This window comes from Trichosurus vulpecula, chromosome 3, assembly GCF_011100635.1.
Source record: "Trichosurus vulpecula isolate mTriVul1 chromosome 3, mTriVul1.pri, whole genome shotgun sequence".
Lineage (NCBI taxonomy): Eukaryota > Metazoa > Chordata > Mammalia > Diprotodontia > Phalangeridae > Trichosurus > Trichosurus vulpecula.
In genome coordinates, this window is record NC_050575.1 from 166322753 (window position 1) to 166345459 (window position 22707).

Genomic DNA, 22707 nt, shown 5'->3' on the forward strand with positions numbered 1-22707 from the left:
TTTGTGAAGAAACACTTCAAACAATTGTTTCATTTTTTGGTTACTGATGTAATTTACTTATTATTGTACCTTAAAGTATATATGTATATACATATGTATCTATATATAAATAAATTTGTGGCCTAAATAAGATAGCTCTTTCTTAACTTTCTTAAAAGAATCATTCCCTGCACCAAGGCTTTGCCCCACAAAGCTGCCTCTTTATAAAAATAATGTGGGGTTTTTTCCTCACATAACTTTGATAATTCATGCTAAGTAGGCCTTTGTTTAGAATAAATTTCTATAGTAGAAAGGAAGGACAATGAAACTAAGCGGAGCACAAAGTTAACAACCTGCTTAAATAAAAGAAATCCATTTTAAACCTTTGCTATTCCTTTCTGCACCATCACAGACACCAAAATAGCAGTATACTTTCATCAAAGTTATACAAGTTTCTAAAAAATGTGGGAGATTTGCCAGCTCTCCCAAACCCCAATCACCTTATAAACTATTCCAGTTAGAAGGAGGAAAGTATTCAGTTTCTTTTTATTTCCTTTGTGGTTTTTAACAATGTTTTGAGATCATCCACTTCCACCATTTATGCCCTGTTTAAAGCATTACCTTCAATCTATACTATCTCAGTGCTTCTAGGATAGTTGTATAATACTGTCAAGAAAGAGAGAGAATTTGGGGTGGTTATGGGTTTAGCAAAAACAGGTGGATGAGCTCTTGTAGAAACCAAACATCTTGTGCAAAAGAACCTTGTTTAAAAATGTACAGGATAAGCAGAATTCCATCTAAACCAAATGCTTTCCCCAAAGCTTCCCCATGAGGCCAGTCAGCTTTTAAAATAGAACTAGAGACATCTGACCCACTATCACCAACTCAGCTTTTTCCAAACAACTTATGTTGTGAAAGAAATCAGGCTTGCAACAGCACTAGAGGTGCCCCTCCCCTTGACCCCCACTTTTAAAGATGAGTTTGTTGTGCTAAAAAGTCATCAAACATTTTGGGCTAGGGAGAAAGAGAAGGTAAAAAATCAACTAGATTAAATCTTAAAAAGGTTTTGTTGTTTGCTATACAAATGTACATTTCTACATTTACAATATTTGTCCAAGTCTGGTTTCCTTTTCTAAAAAGGAAGAACAACATTTCATTTATCTGGCTCTAAGGACACTATCACTGAAGCACAAAGGTCCTCTGAAATCTGAGACAGAAAAACATACTCATTTGTAAAGATTACCAATAGAAAATAAGTTTAAATGACAGTATACAATCTTCCATGTTCTAGGGGAAATGAATGGCCCCAAATTTAAAAATAAATTTAACATCTCTATTCTTATTAACGGAGCACCCAAAGCTGCATTTCTTATAATAAATATTCTTTTTGGTAATGTTGCCTGTCACTGAGACTCAAGACGTTAGCTATGAAAGTTTTCTTCTTTTTGAATCACCGTCCTGGTTTTCTTTTCTCCTCCTATCCAAGCAATAATCCCTGTCTAAATGATAGTCTTCCCTATACCCGTGCTTTTCTTGTTGTCCTTCAGAAGATGTAATTTCTCTTCTGTAGTCAGGTCCTTCCTCTTCACTGGCTTTTCTTTTGTTAATGTGCATGGAGGTACTTACAGAGGGAGCTTCAAGTTGTGCAGTCATGTTGCAATTGTTTGCAGCTGTTACTTTTGGAAAAAGGTGCTGTGTGATATTACTGGGGTCCTGGTGAGTTAAAGGAAGACCAGGTTCGCATGTGGGCGCTGTCACTCTTGGATGCTGGATACTGGATGGTTGTGTATCACCTGAGAACTTCTCTGTGGCATCACGCTCATTTCTTTTAGCTAGTCTTGGGTCCCGGACAACAGGTACCTCAGTAGCTTTTGTAACAAGTGTAGCTTCCCTACACTCAAAGGGTTGAATGTCAGCAGGTAACAAGGGAGTGCTGCTGCGCCGTGGAGAAGCAATAGAAATTGTCTTAGAAATACCATTGTCAGGCTTGTTCATCACTTCTTTTGGCTTATTGCTGGGTAAGCTATTCTGGGATCTAATGATTTCTGGCACTACAGTGGGAGGGTGTGATAGGTTTCGCTGTGGCACAGATTTGAGTTTCAAAATTCTCATTACATCACTCTTATAATTCCTGGCACAGGTCCTAACAATAGCACCTCGTTTCTGAGCATCTTGAATCAGGTTATTCCAATGAGGGTTGTCCTTGAAACAAAAGAAGAAAAACGATTATAAAATAAAAACACCCAAACATGGTCTGTTTGATTATAGCTTCCATTTCTTAACACAGCTAAATACATTTCTATGACAGTTATAGAGGCAAGGATGAAAGAGAAATACCATGAAGTAACCCTTGGCTTACCACCTAGAAATAAGGCTACAAGTCATTTGATCCTTAGATGCATGCTATAAAGTCACAGGATAGCAAGGAATCGTCATCATGGGCCAGCTAGTATCTGATCTCAAACTGTTTACAAAGCTGTAAACATCAAAATTATTTAGTACTGGTTAAAAAAAATAGAAAAACTGATCAGTGGAACAGATTAGGTAACAAAAGCCAGAAGCAATCAAACATAGTAGCATAGTCTTTAATAGACCCAAGAACACCAAATACTGGGAGGGATAAGGACTACTTATTGACAAAAACTACTGGGAAAACTGGAAAACTATTTGGCAGAAATTAAATTTAGACCAATTTCTCATACCACATGCCACAATAACTTCTAAATGAATACAGGACCCAAATATGAAATGCCTTATAAACAAATTCGAGGAGACGGGAAGGAGATACCTTTCATAATTATGTCTAGGAGAGTCCTTAAACAAATAAGGGATAAAAGATAAAATATGCAACTTTATCAATGTGATCTTCCTAAAGTGCAGGTCTGACATGTCATTCCCCTACTCAACAAATTCTAGCGGTTCCTTATCACTTTCAGGATCAAATATAAAATTCTCTGGCATTCAAAACTCTCTATAACCTGGTCCCCCCTTACCCTTCTAGTCTTACGTTTTACCACCTCTTCCCTTCTCTACCCACCCCTCCTCCCACCATACACACCCTGATCCAGCTATACTGGCCTCCTTGGACAAGAAACCACATCTCTTGACTTATGGTATTTTCACTGGCTATCCCCTAGGCCTGAAATGCTCTCCCTCCTGGCTTCCCTGGCTTCCTTCAAGTCCTATCTGAAACCCTACCTTCTACAGGAAGACTCTCTTGATACCTCTTAATTCTAATTCTAATGCCTTCCCTCTGTTAATTATTTCAAATTTATCTTTTATATACCTTGTTTGTACATGGTTATGAGCTCCTTGAGAGCAGGGATTGTCTTTTACCTTTATATCTTCAGTGCTTAGTACAATGCCTGGGCACTCAATAAATATTTATTGACTGACATAAAACTGAAATGTGTGCAAGAAAAATCAATAAAAGTATGCAGTTAACTGGGAAAAAAATCTTTGCAGCAAAATTTTCTGATATATATATTCTGATACAATATATAAGAAATTGGTATAGATGTATAATAGAAAAGAGCCATTCTCCAGTCGACAAATGGTCAGGATAAGAATAAGCAATTTTCAAAAGAGAAAAGATAAGCTACTAATAACCATATTAAAAATGCTTCAAATCACTGGTAGCAGGAGAAATGCAAATTAAAATAACTCTGAGGTTTCTACTTCATGACAATCATATTGACAAAAACAACAAATGAGGAAAATGACAATGGTTGGATGGGCTATGGGAATACAGGCACACTAACACATTGATGCTGTGCTGTGAACTATGTGAACTACTCTGGAAAGTTAATTTGGAACTCTGCCCCAAAAGTCAGTAAACTGCATATTTTTTGATCCATCAATACCACAACTAGGTTCATATCCCAAAGAGGTCAAAGATAAAGGTCATGTGTACAAATATATTTATAGCAGTACTTTTTTGCTTTAGCAAAGAACTGGAAATAAAGTAGAAGCCAAGCCAATATAATAAATAATGACAATGTTATCTAAATTAATTTACTCATTCAATGCCATACCAAACCACCAAAGGATTACTTTATAGATATGGGAAAAAAAATAACAAAATTCATCTGAAGGGGAAAAATTAGTATAGTCAAAATAAAACAGAGATCAATCAGAAGCAAAGGAACATGGTAGCCAGGTGTTTGAGAAACCCAAAGATCCCATGTAGTAAGGTAAGACTCTATTGGACAAAACCTGGGAAAACTGGACAGCAGTCCAGTAGAAATCAGTTTTAGATAAATATGTCACACTGTATATACCAAGATAAGCTCCAAATGGATGTGACAAGACATAAAAGATCACATCATAAACAAAATAGAGTCGCAAGGAAAAAATACCTTTCAGATCTACTGATAGAGAAATAGTTCATGGCAAAGTGAGGTATACATAGAGAGAAGATAAAAGATAAAACACATTTTTTTGTTCAAAAAACTTGATATAGCTAAAATTAGAAGGTAGTTAACTATGAAAATATCTTTGCACCAAGTTTTTCTGATAAACGTCTCATTTCCAAAATATATAAGAAACTGATTCAAAGCCATTCTCGAATTGATAAAAAAAAATATGAACTGGTGGCGTTCAAAGTAAGAAATCCAAGCAATTAACAATCACATGAAAAAATGTTCCAAATCACTAATTCATTAATAATTCTACTAACTAATAATTTAAGAAATGTGAATTAAGCAGTTGAGGTTCCACCTTACACCCCTCAGACTGGCAAAGTTGATGATAAAGGAAAACAATAAACATTGAAAGAGCTGAAGGGAAAACAGACACATCTGATGAATTGTTGATTATACTGTGAATTGGTTCAGTCACTCTGGAAAGCAATTTGGAACTGCCAAATAGTCATCAACCTGGGCATACCCTATGACCCAGTAATACTACTACTCTATCTAAAACCCAAAGAGATCAAAGAAAAAGGAGAAGGATCTATAAAACAGAAGTATTTAGAATAGCTATTTTTATAGTGACAAAGAACAAGAAACTAAGAGCATGCCTATCAACTGGGGAATGTCTGAAAAAATTATGATATGCTAACAGAAAAGAATACTATTATATAGTAAGAAATGATGAAAGGAATGGTTTCAGAGAAACCTAGGAAAACTTGTATGAACTGATGCAGAATGAAGTGAGCAGAACCAAGAGAACAATTTAAACAATAATAACATTAAAAAGACAAGCAACTTTGAAAGACTTAAGAACTGTAATCAATTTAATGACTGATTACAAATCCAGAGGATGAGTTATACTACCTACCTCCTAAGAGGTGATGGATTCAAGATGAAGCATGAGATAACAATTTTAGGCATGGCCAGTGTGGGAATCTGTTTTGCTTGAGGATAAAGTGCTGGGCTTAAAGACCTGAGTTCAAATTTGACTTCATTCACTAGTTGTCTGACCCTGAGCTAGTCACTTAAACTCCATTTGCCTCAGTTTCATCATCTGTTTAATGGGGATAATAAAAGCACCTACTTCCCAAAGTTGTTGTGAGGATCTAATGAGATAATTGTAAAGCAATTAGCACAGTGACTGGCACATTAGTAATGCACTACATAAATGTTAGCTATTAATGTTATTATTTGTTATAGAAGTATTCTTTTTTTTTTTCAAATGAAGGAAGGGAAGAGATAAGATAAAGAAAACAAATGTTTGTTAATTGAAGAAGGAAAGTAAGAAATAAAATGATTTCCATCAAATGAGGAATTGGTTGAGTAAATTTTAGAATATGAATGCTATGTATTATACCACAATAAATTGTATTAGAATGTGACATGTAATGATTATAATAATGTAAATAAAAAACTTTGAAAGTTTAAGAACTCTGATGAATAAAGTAACTTCAAAAGATCGATGATAAGGCATGTCTCCCACCTCTTGGTATAGAAGCAATGAGTTAGAGGAGAAGAACGTGACTTACATTTGCAAAAACAAAAAAAAGGGTTTATTTTCCAAGTCATCTCACTTCTTGGCAAGGCTACAAAGTCTAAAAAGCTAGGTCATTAAGAAATATTAGGGAGACAAGAGAAGGGGAAAAGGAGGTAGAGAAAGAGAATTCTTAAAAGAAGAGAGAAAGGAGTGGTATTGTCTGAATGTCATATAAGCAATGGAGTGGAGTATATACACCTCACATTATTTATTAGCCTTTGCTTATGGAGTGAGCGTTATGGAGCATTGGGAAAAGATTCCCACAGATTTTGATCCTACAGGAAGGTCATAAATTGTATATGATCCACACAGTTAGAAAAGTAGCTCTTACCTTTTTGCTTTTTACCTAGGTTTTGTTAAGTAATGCAATCCTACAATCCCAAGAACAATTCTGTGAATAAACTATTAACCTTGGTTCCCCCATGTAGTTTCTACTTCTATCATTTTCTTGATGGGGAAATGATATATCTGAATGTAAAAAAGACTGAAATTGAGTTCCAAAAGTCTAGATTACAATTTAGGAGTATGCTTCATGCTCTGTTCCCCACTATTCTTAGCATTAACTTCCAAAGGTTAAGATAACTCTTAAGTCATAATCTAGTTAATCAGCATAATGGCAAGAATATTTATAATGAAAGGACCTGGTTCAAATCTTCACTCCATTACTCACTATGACCAGAAGCAAGTCCCTTCCCCTCTTTAGGCCTCACTTTCCTCCTCCGTAAGACGAGGGTACCTAACTAGTTATCTAAAGTCTCTTTGAGTTGTAAATCCTATCCTACAATTTTTGAGTTAAAGAATGAATACAGTACTTGGATGCCCTCTAGTGGAAATAAAAAAATCCTAGAGCCCAAGATTTTATTATTTCTCCTGCAAATCCAATTAGACTACTTATTTAAGAAAATGAGAGGATTTGAGTTAAAGGAAGGCAACTCCCTGATATCATATTATTTAGAAAAGAGAAAACTGTCAAAAGCAGGTTTATCATTTGTCTGCTGCCACCTCAAACTAAGAAAAAATATCACCAATGGACAGCCAGTAGGGCTGACTTCCAAAATAATAAAGTAATAAATAAACAAATAAAGTAATAAAATAATGAAGTAGGAAAGAGAAAAACAAAGATACACTTAACTCTCTCCCTCCTCTCCTAGCTCACACTTTTGCAATATCTTGGACTGAGCTGGAAAAATCAATAGCGAAAAGAGAACATGCATTCCAGGAGGTGGGTGAGAGAAAAAATGGGTCATTTTGTGGTAAGCTGGAAGGAACTCCAAAGGAGAGAAGCACCCTTTGCTTATACACCCAAAATATGAGATTCTATTCCTTGTTTCAGGAACAAATGAAATGACAGCTTATTAAAATTAACAGGAGTAAAAATTTGCAACAGACCTATCATTGAGCGAACTCCAAGATAAGATATAGAAGAATTCTGGCAGAGATGTGAAGAAAGACAATAAGATAAGCAATGTACCTACCATTAATGTCTTAAGATGTCCAAGGATAAACAAACTATACTTGGCTCGAGTAATGGTTACATTCAGTCTTTGCAAACTTGCCAGAAACCTAATAAATGACACAAAATTAAATATTCTTTCTAAAGAAGCAAACTTTTATTAGTTTAAACAAAGAAACAAGGTCACACGTTAGCATTTTTTGGCACTCCTTTGCCATACAGATCAAATTGCTTTTGTACTTGCTCTGTCATATTAGGGATATCTACAGAAAAGTGATTTCCTGTTTTTTACTGCTGCTTTCCAACTCAGCCAACTTTGAGTGTGACTCACCTATTACCTTTCAACCTTAAGCCCAAGTCAGTCAGGAGACCAGAGATTATACATTTCACCAGTGAAGATTCTGAGCCTTAGACATACTACATATGAGATAAAATTCATATGCATACTTTTTAAAGTCAGTATATTTAAAATCTTTTCTCCCTTTAATGATAATTTGGGAGCTGCTGAGATAGCACACAAGTGTTCTGGAAAGTAGTATTCTACCATCTTTTATTAATCCTAAAAAAAAGTAAAATAGGAGGCAGTAGCAATCCATGCTTCCCACCACCACCCCAGATCAAAGTACCTTCATGATGACTGAGTAATACCACCCACTCATGTCAGAAAACATTGCCATGTCCTTAGACTCTTCTTTTTTTAAATTTTTTTCGAGGGGGGGGAAGGCAGGGCAATTGGGGTTAAGTGACTTGCCCAAGGTCACACAGCTAGTTAACGTGTCAAGTGTCTGAGGTCTGATTTGAACTCAGGTCCTCCTGACTCCAGGGCCGGTGCTCTACTCACTGCGCCACCTAGCTGCCCCTCCTTAGACTCTTAATAGCTAGACTAACAGTAAATAATCAGACATCACACTTGACTAGATGTGGCAACTAGAAATGAAGAGAAAAAAACCTGCAAGCTAATAAACAACCATATACCTCAAAAATAGCAATTCCTGTTGCAAATACACTTCATCTACTTTAGTTTATCTTAAACTTACTTAATGAAAAAAAGAACAGATCTATATTGCAAAAGGAAGTCAATATAAAAGGTGTTGAAAGAAATATCAGTGGATCTATTCCGCCTCTCGAAAGAAACAAAATACAGATATGGCATAGGAAGCTTTCATTTTTCACAAGCTTCAGAGTGGTAAAAGCAAACAATATTACTTTTAGTATTGAAAAGTTTTTTTTAATACAATGATATCAACTTTTAATAAGATAGTCTAATGCCCAGAAATAAGACTGACCTTCAAAAGACATAAAAAGAGAAAAGGAAGACATACCCAATTGAGCCTTGTGAAGCATTTGCTCTGACACACGTAACAATAATGCAATCCTTCTGACGACCCTGGAATGCATCCACAGTGTCAACTTCCCCTGGTCTATTTAAGAAGAAAAAAATTTCATTATAGAGAAGTGTGTATACAAGGGAAAGGCACTCAACCAATAAGTTAAGAGTCTGGGTTTCTAGTCCTAGCTCTGTAAGTCTGCATGAATCACTTAACCTCTCTGACTCATTTCCCTTATCTGTAAGATAGGAACAATAGGACCTGCTCTACCTACCTTGAGGCCTGCTGTGAAGCTCAAACGAAAAAATACATACATTTTGTATTTTTGTCTTGACCTCTGACTTCCTTCTTTAGGGGTTGGCAAATTGCAGCCTGCTCATTGGTTTACATATTGGTTGCTTTTGAGCTACAATGGCAGAGTTGAATAGAACATATATATGGAGGTCTCAGCATTTCAAACTGCTGCTCAATGCACTACCTATCATAGTGATGCAGTTATAACTCTAGAGCAAAGTACGCCACATAGTGTCATGACATTTTAAAAAATTTCCAGTGTATACCCATCATATCAAAACAAGAAAAGTGGACTTGGAATGTTGTGCTTTTCAGTTACGGTGAGGTATGAATTATTTTGTTACAGAATCAAACAACAAAGCATTGTGTTTATCATACGACACTACAGTTTTGCTGAAAATAAGTCAACATTACCAGATTAAGTACTCATCACAATATTCCCAACTCAGAGGAAAGCAACAGCCATAAAGATCAGAAAATTCGAAACAGAATATCTCATCAGCAAAATTTCTTGATAAAAACTGAAAAGGAAAATGAAACTGCAACTAAAGTATGTTCCAAGTTGATTACTTATTAAGAAAGTAAGGAAAGTCATTCAACAATGGTGAGTTAATTAAATCAAATTTGATTGTAGTAGCCAAAAAAAAATGTGTCCAAAGAAAATAATCTGTTTAATGAGACTATTAGTCTTTCAGTTCAATTAAAATCATGTGCTCATGGACTGACATCAGAATTTGGCAGTACCTACTTGTATGGAAAGACATTTTCAAAGATTAGATATATAAAATCTCATTATAGATCATCGTTAGTAGAACATTTTGCAAAAATTTTGATGATAGGGAACATTGATTTTGAACCTCAATTAGGTGAAATGTTATCCCCCTCCCCCAATAATTCCATTCTTCTCCTTAGTAAACCTGTATTCCAAAAAAAAAATTATAATGTATCATTGTATATATTATTGTTATGAGTTTTGTCAATAAAAATTGGTGGAAATTTGTTTTCTAATTATATGAGCATAGTATCTACATATCTTCATTTTTTCTTCCTGGACTACAAAATCTAAAAATTTACTATTTATTTGGCCCTTTACAGAAAAAGCTGCGCCCTGGTGTAAAGAATTTCCAGTATGGAAACTCTCTCCACAGATAGAGATGGGGCAATTCATCTTTAGCATATAGTCTTAGAACACTGCCTAGGGGCACTGAGAATTAACTTGCCATGGTCACACAACTAATATATGGAAAAGGCAAGATAGGAATCCAGGCTTTTCTGACCCTAAAGCCAATCCTCTAACCATGACTGTATATTGCCTTCCAACACATGTGAATACATTTTATAAACTGTAAAGTCCTAAAAATGTCTTGTACATTTAAGTATTTTATAATTATAAATAATATAATTTAATATAAATATATAATTATATAATTACGTTTATATAAAGTCAGTATTTTTGAGCAGCTGAAAGTGAGCTACACAATCTTAATATTTAATCCTCAACATCCCTGTCGAGATAGAAAGTGGTAGTAAAACATGGTCTCGTTTTTATACACAAAGAAGTTGAAGCTCAAAAACAATAAATATAGAAGCCAAAAAGGATGCAGGTTAGGAAGAGTCTCACCCTCCATAAACAGCATTAAGGACACTTCGAGCATTATTTAAGTTTGCTAACAAAGACTAATGTCAAATTAGCCCTAACATTCAATTCAGATGTAGCTTTTATCCAATTTTGCTATGTATAAAGAGAATTTACCAAGTCCCTAAATAATAAGTCAGAGCTTCAGGGGTAGAGAGCAGAGCAGAATTCCTCTTTTTTTCCTAGATAACTATTGCATTCTCCACAACTACTATTCCAAAACTTTTTACACTATCCTCAAGTCCTTAAACCCAATCCAGCTCCCTTGAGTTTTAGCAGATGACTTCACCTATTAATTATTTAAAAATTGAGGAATGCCATGTCACATGAATCCCCCCATTCAAGCTCTCTCCTCTTCACCTCAAACTTTCTCTGAACTTTACCAACTCTCTTCTTCCATTCTTGCCTCTAAAGTATTTCTTGTCTCCCTAACCAAAGTTAATCCTGCTACCTACAGTCCTGATTCTATCACTTCTTACTGCATATGGGACTCCATTGTATCAATTATCTTCTATACTTCCCTGTGCCTATACACAGCTCTCTAAAATCCTAAAAAAAAAAACCACCCAAAAACCAAAAAACCAATCCTCTGCTTTAACTCCCATTATCCTACCCTTTTTGAGATGTCTTACCTTTTCTGCCTTGCCCTCCCTTTTAGTATTCTCTTTTGCCATTTTTCTCAAAAACAATGTATATTTCCTGTCTCCTTAAGCCCCCTTTACCTGTTTCTTTCAAATTCTTTGTCCAATTCTTGTTGAATCATCATCTTTTGCGCTCTGTAATGTGTGATTATACCGATGTTACGTATAGTAATATCCTTTCTTCTGTCTTTGATCAGCTTAATTAATTCCACTACTAGTTTTATTTCTTGGACATTAACATATGAGCTACATGAGGAAAAAATAACATAGAAAAATCACTCATATTCATCAACTGCCAATTAAGTACAGTTTATATAAGCAATATAGTTCTATATTCTGGTGTCCAGAATCTCACTAAGTTTGAAATGGTTACCTGATAAAAGTTACAATTGCTGAGTATTAGTATTAGTAGTCTGGTTTACTATGAGTTATGTAACATTATGCAAAATAAAAGCCAAGGTTCTTCCCCTTTGAGGATTTCCTGTTGCCAACACCTGTCCAGGGTAGGACATGTTACATGATTCAAGTAATAAGCAAGATCCATAAATGCTAAACTAGTTAATTGGTGGGCCATATAATTATATTGAAAGCTCTGAATGCAGACATTAAAGTCTCAACAATTTCTAAATGAGTAAGACAACACTATTACAGAATAAGATACAATTAAAGACAATGAAAATCAATCTGTACTGCAGAAATTAAATACAGAAGTTCAATAACCAGAATCAGATTTATCTAGCAATGGAATAGTCACTAACCAATTAAAGAATAGTAATAGCAACTTCTTTGAGTGACAAAATCTGTCTATAATGAAGAAACAAAAGATGGAAAAGTTTCATTCAGTCTTTTTGGTCTTCAAAAAATAATGAGAATTAATACCATTTTAAAATTCTTTATTTTTTATGCACCTCAGCACTCATTTAGAGCCTGATGCCTTACATACGATTAGAAAAAGAAACTTTGTTCTAATGGAAATTTGGGTCCTCAAAAAAGGTCTACTGAACAGAAGTCATTTAACTATTTTGGTACAAGTGAGAGAACATGACTCGAAAAAAATATAAAATAACATAATAAAATTGCTCATAATAAAATTGTTTACTCAGGAAGGGTTACAGGTAATATGAGGAGAGGTTCTGCCTATATTTAAGACTTTGGCTCTATAATACCAGGTCTACCAGTATTCAAGAATGGTTGGAGTTAAAAGGAAAGCCTGGGGAGGACAAGGTAGCTCCTTGAAGGTGGGGACTATTTTGTTTTTGAATTTCTATCCCCATTGTGTAACACAGTGAACTGCAAAGAGTACAGTAGGTACTTAAAAAAATGTTTGCTAAACTGAATTTGAGTCACAAGTGCTCTTTTAACAATGCCTTCCTAGGGGGCAGCTAGGTGGCACAAGTGAGTAGAGCACCAGCCTTGGAGTCAGGAGGACCTGAGTTCAAATCCAACCCCAGATACTTGACACACATAGTAGTTGTGTGACCTTGGGCAAGTGACTTAACCCCAACTGCCCTGCCTTCCCCCCTAAAAAAAAATGCCTTTCCAATAATCAGTTAAATTGATTGTGACTTGGGATTGTTTATGGATTTAAGGAAGAAATATTTTGAAAAACCCTTCACTTGCTTTTCTTAAGAATATTAAAAGAAAGCTTGGGAATACAGCCTTGGAACTAGAAATATAATAGACATAGTGATGGATGTGAGGGTATAAAGAAAAAAAGATGAGTAGAAATAAATAATATTGTGGGAAAGTAGAAATGTGTATATATTACTATATATTTCTATTATAGTTATTGTCGATCAAGAAGCTGGCAAGTTTTTATTTTGTCCTCACTCAGCTGTAAAGCTGAGGTCAAGACAAAGTTGGAAACCAGTGACAAAATATTCATTGCATGCTAACTATGAACTGAATGTCATTCCTTCTCAGAGAGAAAATATAAGTACATATATAGGTAACTAGGCTTGTGATAAAGGCATCTGAATCTTGGGGTTTGTTAGTAAAGCCCACGTTTTATATTCTCTGGAAGTATATGATCTTTATTAGTTGAAGTTTCCCAGTGTTTTAACAACCCAGCTAGCAGCTTCGATGGGGGCATAAGATCCCTCCCCCACAGCGGGCACCCAGGAGGCTGCCGGGAAAGCACAGGTTCTTTTTATCTGCTTAAACAAGGAAAGCACAGTGAAGGGGTTGACCAGCTTACTTTAATCCAACATTCAGTTAGCATACAGACAACAATCATTTAGTTCAGGGGAAAACGCCAGCATTCAGTTAGTTCAGGGGAGCATACAGACAAGCATCAAGAGACAGACCAAATACAGATTCATTGACTTACTTCAGGGGAAAAAAACAGCACCCTGAGGTTCAAAACATTCATTTAGTTCGGGGGAAAAAACAAACCAGCACCCCTGACCTCAAAACCAAAATACAAACCATTACAAATATCAACAGACGACCCAACACAATTCATAGTTACCAACATCTGGCTCGGCCCGAGAGCAAGGGCTGGCCCAGAGTCACGCTTTGCTTCCGCTGCTCCCACACCAACCAGAAGAGAAAAAGAGCTCTTCAAGCTGTTCTCTCCCCTCTTATAGGGGTTTTGACATCATCAAGCACTGCCTGAATGACCAGGGCCGTTTGGTTCTTGACATTGGCCCCTCTCCCTAGCGTAGACGTTAACACCTCCCCTCAGCCAGCCCCTGACTCATCACACAGGAAGTTTCTGCTTCCTGACATGCTCTCTGGGCTTCCTGCCCCGGAAGAGCAAGCCACAGCATCCAGAGCTCAGATGAGGAAGCTGAGTCACTCAAAGAAAACAAAGGCCATTCTGGTTACACCCAGACAACACCAAACAACCCTCATACTAGCTCAGTGGGACCTATACCCATATCCTTGGCCACAGGGTGATGATAATAATGTCCTGAGTCTAACAGAGGAAGTATATTATGATAAGGGGGAAGAATCTTACAGGACTAACAGATTTTAGTGAAGAAAACTATATGGCAGCTAAATGGTACAGTGGATAGCACTGGATTTGGAGTCAGAAAGTCTGGAGTTCAAATCCAATCTCAGACATTAACTAGCTGCTAGTCACTTAACTTCTAGGAGAGTCACTTGACTTCTGTCTCGTCTCCATTTCTTCCTCTGTAAAATGGAGATAGTAATACCACTTACCTCACAGGGTTATTTTGAGGGTCAAATGAAATGATATTTGTAAAGCACTTCACAAATCTTAAAATGTTATATAAATGCCTGATATGATGATCATGATGATACTCTCCCCTAGTCAGTCAACAAGTATGTATTAAGTGCTTACTATGTGCCAGGCACTGAAGTAAATACTAGGGATACAACTACAAGCAAAACAACAACAACAAAACTGTCCCAGTCCTCAAGAAGCTTACAGTCTTAAGTGGAAAGGCCTCGCCATGGCAGGGGAAAGAGGAGGTAGCTTTGGAGACCTGGTGGTGAAGTTCAGAGAATGAAGGATGGCCAGTCAGGTTATTCTCCCAAATGAGGTTCTTGGAAGAACCCATCAATGAGAGAAGGGGTTGTAGGGCCAGGGGGAGAAAGCTGCTAAAGTCTGGTGCAAAGGACAGAGAGTAAAGCAAGGCTTGTTGGACCCTTTTTCAAATGGAGGCTCAAAGAACTCACCAACGGGAGAAGAGACCTGCAGGGAGGAAGGAATGACATAGGAGAGGCATGTGGGGAAGTCCTGAAGAATGAGGATTAAATAGTTGCTCCTTGTTGTAGGTGTTATGGTCTGGGCAATGGAAGTGGGTAAACCCATTTTCTTTCCCCTTCTCTGGCCTCTTCCCACCACCCATACACTATTCACTGAGAAAGTAATTAGTAGCACAGGATGAATTCAAGTAGGTAGGACTTATGATGACATTATCTTCACCAAAGGCTCACACATCTTCTGAACTTCCCTATTTTCCTGGAGGGCACCATTGCCTTTCTAGTCTCTTAGTTTAATATCTCCTTATTCTTGATTCCTAAATGCTCTCTTAAATTACCAATCTCTTAATAATCAAATCTGATGGTCTTTCTCAATCCTCTGGTCTTCTCTGTAGTATTTGACACCAGTGACCCCCCCCCCCATTCCTGAATACTTTCCTCTCTGGGTTGGTCATGACAAGTGCTCTCTTGATTCTCCCTTTATCTTTTTGACCACTCCTTCTTAGTTTCTTTTCTTGGTTCATTATATGTATCATAACCCCTAACTGTGGACCAACCATTAGGCTCTGTCCTAGGCTTGTCCTAGCAAAATTTCATCAACTCTTATAAGCTTCTAAGAGTGAGTTCTTTGGCCCCTACTACCTGAAGAACAGGTATATTACATTTAAATTCTTCCTAGGATTCTCCAAAACCTTAAGGTTTGAGGGCATCTAAGTCTTTGTCATTGGCTCCATTCTCCACTGACTGTGTTCTCTCAAGTTTAGGAGGCGCCTATGTCCTAGTTACATTCAGCCACTTAACAGTAAGATAAGCTTTTTACAAAGGAATAAGTACGATATGTTAGCACCAAAGTTAAGATTTATAAAAGGGTCAGTTTCATCTTGGAACTTGTATAGTAGCAGAGAAGCGTGTAAGGAGACAAAAGAAAATCATAATGAATTGAAGGGTATCATTCTAGGGAAGGTCCTTGGGAAGGGAACAAAGTAGTTCTGATGTGTCTGTACCTGGTACCTAATATAACAGGAGAATGCCCTAAGTCTACTTTTGGCTAGGAGATGAGTTCCTCCAAAATGTACCTTGGCAGAGACAGGACACCTTGTCACTGGAAAATCTATCAGCACTTTTTAAGGTACCTACTTGTACTAGTTGCTATGCTAATCACTGGGAATACAAAGATGAAAAGGAAATAGTGTCTGTTCTCAAGGAACAAACTCTACTGTGAGTACATATGACATATACAAATAACTGAATACAGGATGCATACAAATAAATACGCACTAGTGTTCAGGATGGTGGTAGAACACTGCTAATCAGGGAAATCGGGAAAGGCTTCTTATAGGTAGTTGGCACTTGAACTGAACCTTGAAAGCACGTGAAGTTACAAGAGGGGAAAGTAGGAAGTCAATAGGGAGAGTATTCCTGCATGGGGGATACCTGGTGCAAAAGCACAGATGCTGGAAATGGAATATCATATACAAACCTAAACAAGTAGGTTTATTTGGCTGGAATATAGTGTGTGATAGTAATGTAGTAATAGTAATGTATAATCAGCCTAGCTTAAAGCTAGGACATGAAGGGCTTTAAGTGCCAACAAGAGGAATTTATCCTAGAGGCAATGAAAGTGAAGCTTCTTGATCAGGGAAGGAGCATGGCCAGATGTGTGATGTCAGAATACCAATTTTTCAGCTGTCTGAAGGATGAACTGGAGAAGGGATTAACAGGATCCAGGGAAACCAATTAGAGGTTACTGTAATTGTCCAGGTGAGAAATGATAGGGACCTAAATTAGAGAGTTGTGATGTGAGTAGAGAGAAGGGGGTGGATGCAAGAGACAGAGGAGGTAAAATCCATAAAACTTGTCAAATGACCATATATAGAGAAAATAGGAAAGTTAAGAGAAGGAGTGAGTTTAAGGAGAAAGATATGAGTTTTAGACATGCTGAGTTAGATATCTATGGGACGTGAGAGGAGAGCAAGATAAGTAGGTTTGGAATTCATCTGCAGAGAGTTAACAGTTAGCCCATGGGAGCTAACAAGCTCCCTGAGAGAAAAGAGTGGAGAGAGACAAGGACAAAGCCCCAGGGTAATATTCATGGCAAAGCAGGGGGGTATAGGTAATAATCCTGCAAAAGAAACTAAAACAGTCTGTCAGATAGGTAGAAGAAAATCACAACAGAACAACACAAAAACCCGGAGGGAGAGAGTATCTGAAAGTAAGAGTACTTGACAGTGTTAAATGCTGTAGAGAGGTCAAGAAGGAAAAGAAGACAATTGAGCCTAGGTAGACAGAGAGCAGCCTTGGTAGGCTATTTGCAAATTTAGGATACATTTGTAGGGAATAGGTATAAAGTCCTCAAGCTTCATTAGCAAGACGGATCTGTCTATTAATGTTGTGCACCTAGGTTTATCTACAACAAAGCATCACAGATATAGTGTCCTCTGAAAGGTGAAGAAACCCTGAGGAAGGAACTCCTAAGTAGATTCTGGCAGAGCAAAAGACTTTCTACCTCTTCTTCCTGTACTTAGTTGTTACAACACTCCTGCCATTATTGGGGTCTCAGGAAAATCTTCTATTTATAGGCTCTAAACATGAACTAGCAAATAATTCAAATTAAAAGGATAGTTAAAGTTAAGGGGAACAGTTGAGGGGAAGCTACATAATGAGGCACAGTTAGCTAAAATGGAGAAACTACCAATTGGGATAGTTGAAAATCCAATGTGACTCTGAATGATGCACGTTTGTGGGAGGCATTTTTAATATGATAAAAATTTGAGGTAAAAAACATTCCAAGCCATATCCTGACCCAGAGGATTAAGAAAAGAACTTACTCATTTTCACAGGCGCTCTGAACCATCTCCTACATCAAACACAAGGTAAGGCTGGAAAGGCCAGTCCGATGTACATCGGCTCTCTTCAGTCGATCTAAGAGCTTAGCAACAATTACCAAAATATCATTCTATTAGCATTTATAAAAAACAGATTATAGGGACTGAGTTTCTCCTATAAATGTGGGATATGTAGAGGTTAAAAACCACCCTCTTTACATTCCACCATAGTGCTCAGAATAGCAATCTAGATAATTGTTTAATTTATGAATTTCATAATGGCCTGAAATAGTAAAGAAGTGTGAGTAAAATGCTTGAAATGTACTAACCTTCAGAGCATCTAAACCCACAAATAAACACAATCACCACTTACAAACTGAACTAACCTGTTTGTTTCAAAGGTTTGTTATAAATATAACTAGATGGGAAGAGACATATATCAGGATGCATCCTGTATTGAACTGTCAGCTGCAAAACTGGTGATCTACTGATCACATTCTCTTTCACCTGTTCTTCCAGGCGTTTGTATAATCGAGCCATCATTGACTGGTCGTAGCCATACTCCTGTGCTTTCTGCCAGGGAGAAAAGAAGTAATTCATTAGAATTAGTTTATATTTCTTCACTAGCATAAAAATATTTATTGGGAATCTAAAATGAGTTTTTGTACATGTTAAGTTTTAGATACCTATGGAACATGGAATGAACAGCATGATTCTAGGCACTAAAAGATCACAAATTCTCCCAAATCTGTGGTGAGCCAAAACCAGGCAGAAAATGTAATCTTTTTTAATCTCAAGAACTGCAATACTGTAAATTTTCAATTATTCAAAAGAATAGCTGGAGCAAATTTTAAAATACAAAACAAAGTATCCCCTAGTCAATGAGCAAATGGGCTGCTTCTCTATAAAACTGGTATGTACTGCTGAAACGCCAACATATTTTACTCTCAATCTGAGACACATGAATATGAGGAGAAAATCTATAACCAAAACCATAAAAGCATAATGACATCTATACACAAAATAGGAATGGCTACTTTCTGCCACTGGGATTATGTGAACTGCAACTCCAATTTGGAAATACAAATTTATACTAATGACTAAATAAATTCTCTATACAAATAACTGATCTTATAATTACCATTGCTTGCAGTTACAATCAACTTTAGAGAAACTGACTTCTTAGTTCATTTGGGGAATCAATTGATTTCTGACTCCAGAATTTGGAATCAGGATCTGAACTTCATTCTGCTCTAAAGGGAGAGGCAGGTAGAGCAGATTAACCTCTAACTGTGCACAATCAAAGTGAATACTGCCAATCTTTGCTTTTTTTTTTTTAATCTACCACTTTTATTTTTAGGAGGAGGAAGGGAAGAGAGGCAAATTTCTTATAAGGCTGCCATCTTGGTATGCTGAAGAACACAGATGTCTAAGTTAGACAAAAAGTCTCGAAACATTTCAATATAACTTTTTCTTTGTTTTAAATCCTTGGCATATTTCTTTAAAATTCAACTACTAAAAATAAATCAGAGATAAATTGTTTTAAAAAACCCAAAATCAGTTTTCAAAAGAAAAAAAAATTGAGATGTAGGAAAAAAGGCTATTTCCAACCATTCATTTCCCTGGTACTAATGAGCATATAAAGCTGAGCATTATTAAAACTCGTACTTTAAGAGTTAGAACAAAAGACACATTAAGATCAACTTTTTAAGCTAATTAAGATGCATTATTCAAACCAATCTTTCAAACACTGCTTCACTCTATGAGATGCCCATCACTTTCATATCTCTCCTGACCCCCCAAAATTAAGTGTTTTGAAGAATTATCAGTTCGGTTATAACTACAAGATTTATCGCAAACACAGCCATTTTTAAAACCTTCTGTTTTAAGTTAACAAGTCAATGACTATAGAAATACTTACCACAGAAATGACCGTGGGAGGGAGCTGTTTAGGATCTCCAACCAGAATAGTTTGTTGCAGCGATGGATAAATGGAGTAAGTGTCTCAATCTCACAAGACTGCCCAGCCTTGGTAACAACCCAGAGGGAAGAATGTTTTTAATACATGTTTCTGTAAGTTTACTTACATGCAGTTTTTAAATTTCTAAGCATTCTAACTAAAAAGAAGTTCACAGTTCTGCCCCAAATGTCTAGCAAAACAAATATTTTCTGGGCTGAAATGATTCTCTAGTCTAGGTACTACTGCTATAATTCAATTCATATCAACAAATATTTAAGTGCCTACTATGCTGAAGATACCACAGACCTATAAGAACTACTATATTTAAACAGATAAGCAAGACAGCTTATCTACAGGTTAGAGACTTGGAGCTCATTTGGACAGAATTTAAAGGATTTCACATCCATCCTTAACCTGGAACTATTAAGCAGACACAGAGTGTAGGAAAATATAAAAACAGGCATGAAACAGAGGAGAAAGAAATCTTTTTGTCTGGTTAGCTCAGGACACTAAAGCAATGGATCTCCTCATGAAGCAGTTAGCTTTGATTTGTTCCAGGACTACACACAACACCAACCCTAGCCAACCAACATGCAAATACATGTTGTTGATCACAATAGGGGACAGACAAAAAATTGTGGTAGGTCTACACAAATTCATCCAACTATTGGGAAAGTGATTCAAAGGATAGGACTGGAGAGTCACTATTTTCATATTCCTGCACAAAAATAGCATCATATAAAAGTAGGAAAGTACTACTGATAAAAAACATATTTTAGGCCACATTTCAGCAAGTCTCTTTCATCTTTGTTTTATTAATCATGACAATAAGGCAGTTATAGTTGTATAGCCTTGACTGGCTTCACTAACCTCATCAACAATGACACAACTGAAGGGAACACATCCTTGCCTACGAAAGGCAGACTCCAACAGCAAACCACCACTTGTGCTCAAAGTACAGGCATATGATATGTGACTCCAGGATAATGCTATCTGAGCTTCCTGTGGCCGTCCTCGAACCTAGGAGCACAACGACAGATGACTTAATGTAAAGTTGCAATTAATTTCTTTATTCAGATGTATCTGTTCTTAGCAATAAAACAGCAACTTTGACCAATAATTAGTTCAATCCTAACCCCAAATCTTGAGAGTAGCAGAAACAATCAAAGATATCACAAATCACCAGAAAGAATACAGTAAAAATATGCTCAATACAGATTAAGGGATCATTGTTTGTGGCTTGATTCAAAGTAAGTTCTGTCAGAAAAGGTAGAGATTAAAAATGATTCTATCTATTCATGATGAAAAGAGCCTGAGTAAAATTAGTTTAGGACTAAGTTTTAATTTGTATATTTGGTATCACATCTTAACTCCTATTTGTAAAATGTTTTGATTAAAATATTTTATTTAGAGATCAAGTACATTACAAGTTTTGTAATCATTCTGCTTGTAAAAAAATGGTACATAACGTTGATCTGTGTATGTAATTCAATAAGTAAACAGGATAAAATAGACCCAGGAACAAGGGTGAAGTTTCACAAAGGATTCAATTTGTAGTGTTCAAATTGAAAAGATCTTTTCTTTTTTTACAGTCTGGACCTGGGATTTCTTGAGTGTAAGCATCATCTTGGTTTTGGAGCTCCCTTGACCAAAAGAGGTTAACAACTTTAGTGTAATTTATAGTCTTAAAGAGTTGCCTGGGTTAAGGGGCTTAATCAAGATCATACAGATAATGAATGCCAAAAGTGGACTTGAACCCAGAACTTCCTCTTTCTAATACCAGCTATCTGATCACAATGCCATGATGCCTCTCAAAAACTTTTTTCTTATTAGAGATTCAGCTTAAACATATCAGAGGTTCTTCAAATGAATTGTCCTTTCATGTGGAATGAATTCGTTCTTCCCTTCCACCCTTAAAACCCTTGACTTCTTACAGACTCAACTTTAGTGCCACCCCCTACATAAAGTCTTTCCTACTCCCTCTGATATTTGTACTTTGCCCCTCTTAAAATTATCTTATATTTATCTGTTAATATTCTATATTGCCTGATCAGAATGTGCATTTCTTGAAGGTAGGCACTGTTTTGCTATCTCTGTATTCCCGGAGCTAAACACAATGCCTTGCAAATTACAGGCATTTAATAAAGGTTTGTTGAATTGACCTGCAGTTAAAAAACTAAAACTAAATGAAACACAATCCATATCCTGCATATCTTAATCCAAAAATTATAACCATGAGTGCATATTTCAAGGAGCACTTAAGCTAAATAAACACGATCTTCATAAGCAAATATGCAAGGTGATACACGTATATCCAGTACTCAAGTTATTACAGACAAACAAGCTCCACTGTAAGCCATTCAGTCAAATAGTTGATAATTTCTACAAAAATAAGTGGTATATGTTACAATATTACATATAATTTTTCAGGAATTTGAAAGCACAAGTGAAGTAACAATTAGCAATCCATTGACTGTATATATAAACTTTCTTAAATTTAGTATACAATTGCTTTTGTAGTTCCCTCACATTTGGCTATCTCTCTTAGCCTCCCCTTACTTTCTTGCTCTTCTCCTATGTTTAATGCTTCATGTACAACTAGTTGTATTTGAGGAGCTGGAGTTAAATAATTTTTGTTATCCCAATCCCTCAATTAATAATAATAGCTTACACACATATGTCAATGTTCTTTCTTTATAATACCATGTGAAGTAAATAGAAACATTTTATTATTTTCATTTTACAGGTGAGGAAATTAAAATCAGAGATATGAACAAAAATGGCCTTATGGTATAGTTTTTCAACACTGGGTTTGGAGTGAGAAGATGTGTGTTCCAGTTCCAGCTTTCTTCACTAGCCCTGTGGCCTCAGTCAACTCAACTCTCTGAGTTTCAGTTTCTTCCTCTGTAAAATGAGGGGGTTGAATTTTAAAAATATACAGAAAAGAACAGAAAGAAATTCAGAAGG

The 22707-nt window shown here is 36.3% G+C and overlaps 1 protein-coding gene across 1 annotated transcript in view; it reads right to left on the minus strand.

Moving 5' to 3' along the window:
• Positions 1–1023: 1023 nt before the first annotated feature.
• SETX (senataxin) overlaps positions 1024–22707 on the minus strand; it is a 53280-nt gene continuing 31596 nt past the window's right edge. The window contains 9 exon segments of the mRNA XM_036749866.1: positions 1024–2181; positions 7404–7491; positions 8704–8802; positions 11362–11526; positions 17794–17884; positions 18158–18353; positions 19702–19751; positions 19754–19808; positions 20611–20760. Coding sequence (XP_036605761.1) covers positions 1405–2181; positions 7404–7491; positions 8704–8802; positions 11362–11526; positions 17794–17884; positions 18158–18353; positions 19702–19751; positions 19754–19808; positions 20611–20760 — 1671 coding nt within the window. The 3' untranslated portion in view covers positions 1024–1404.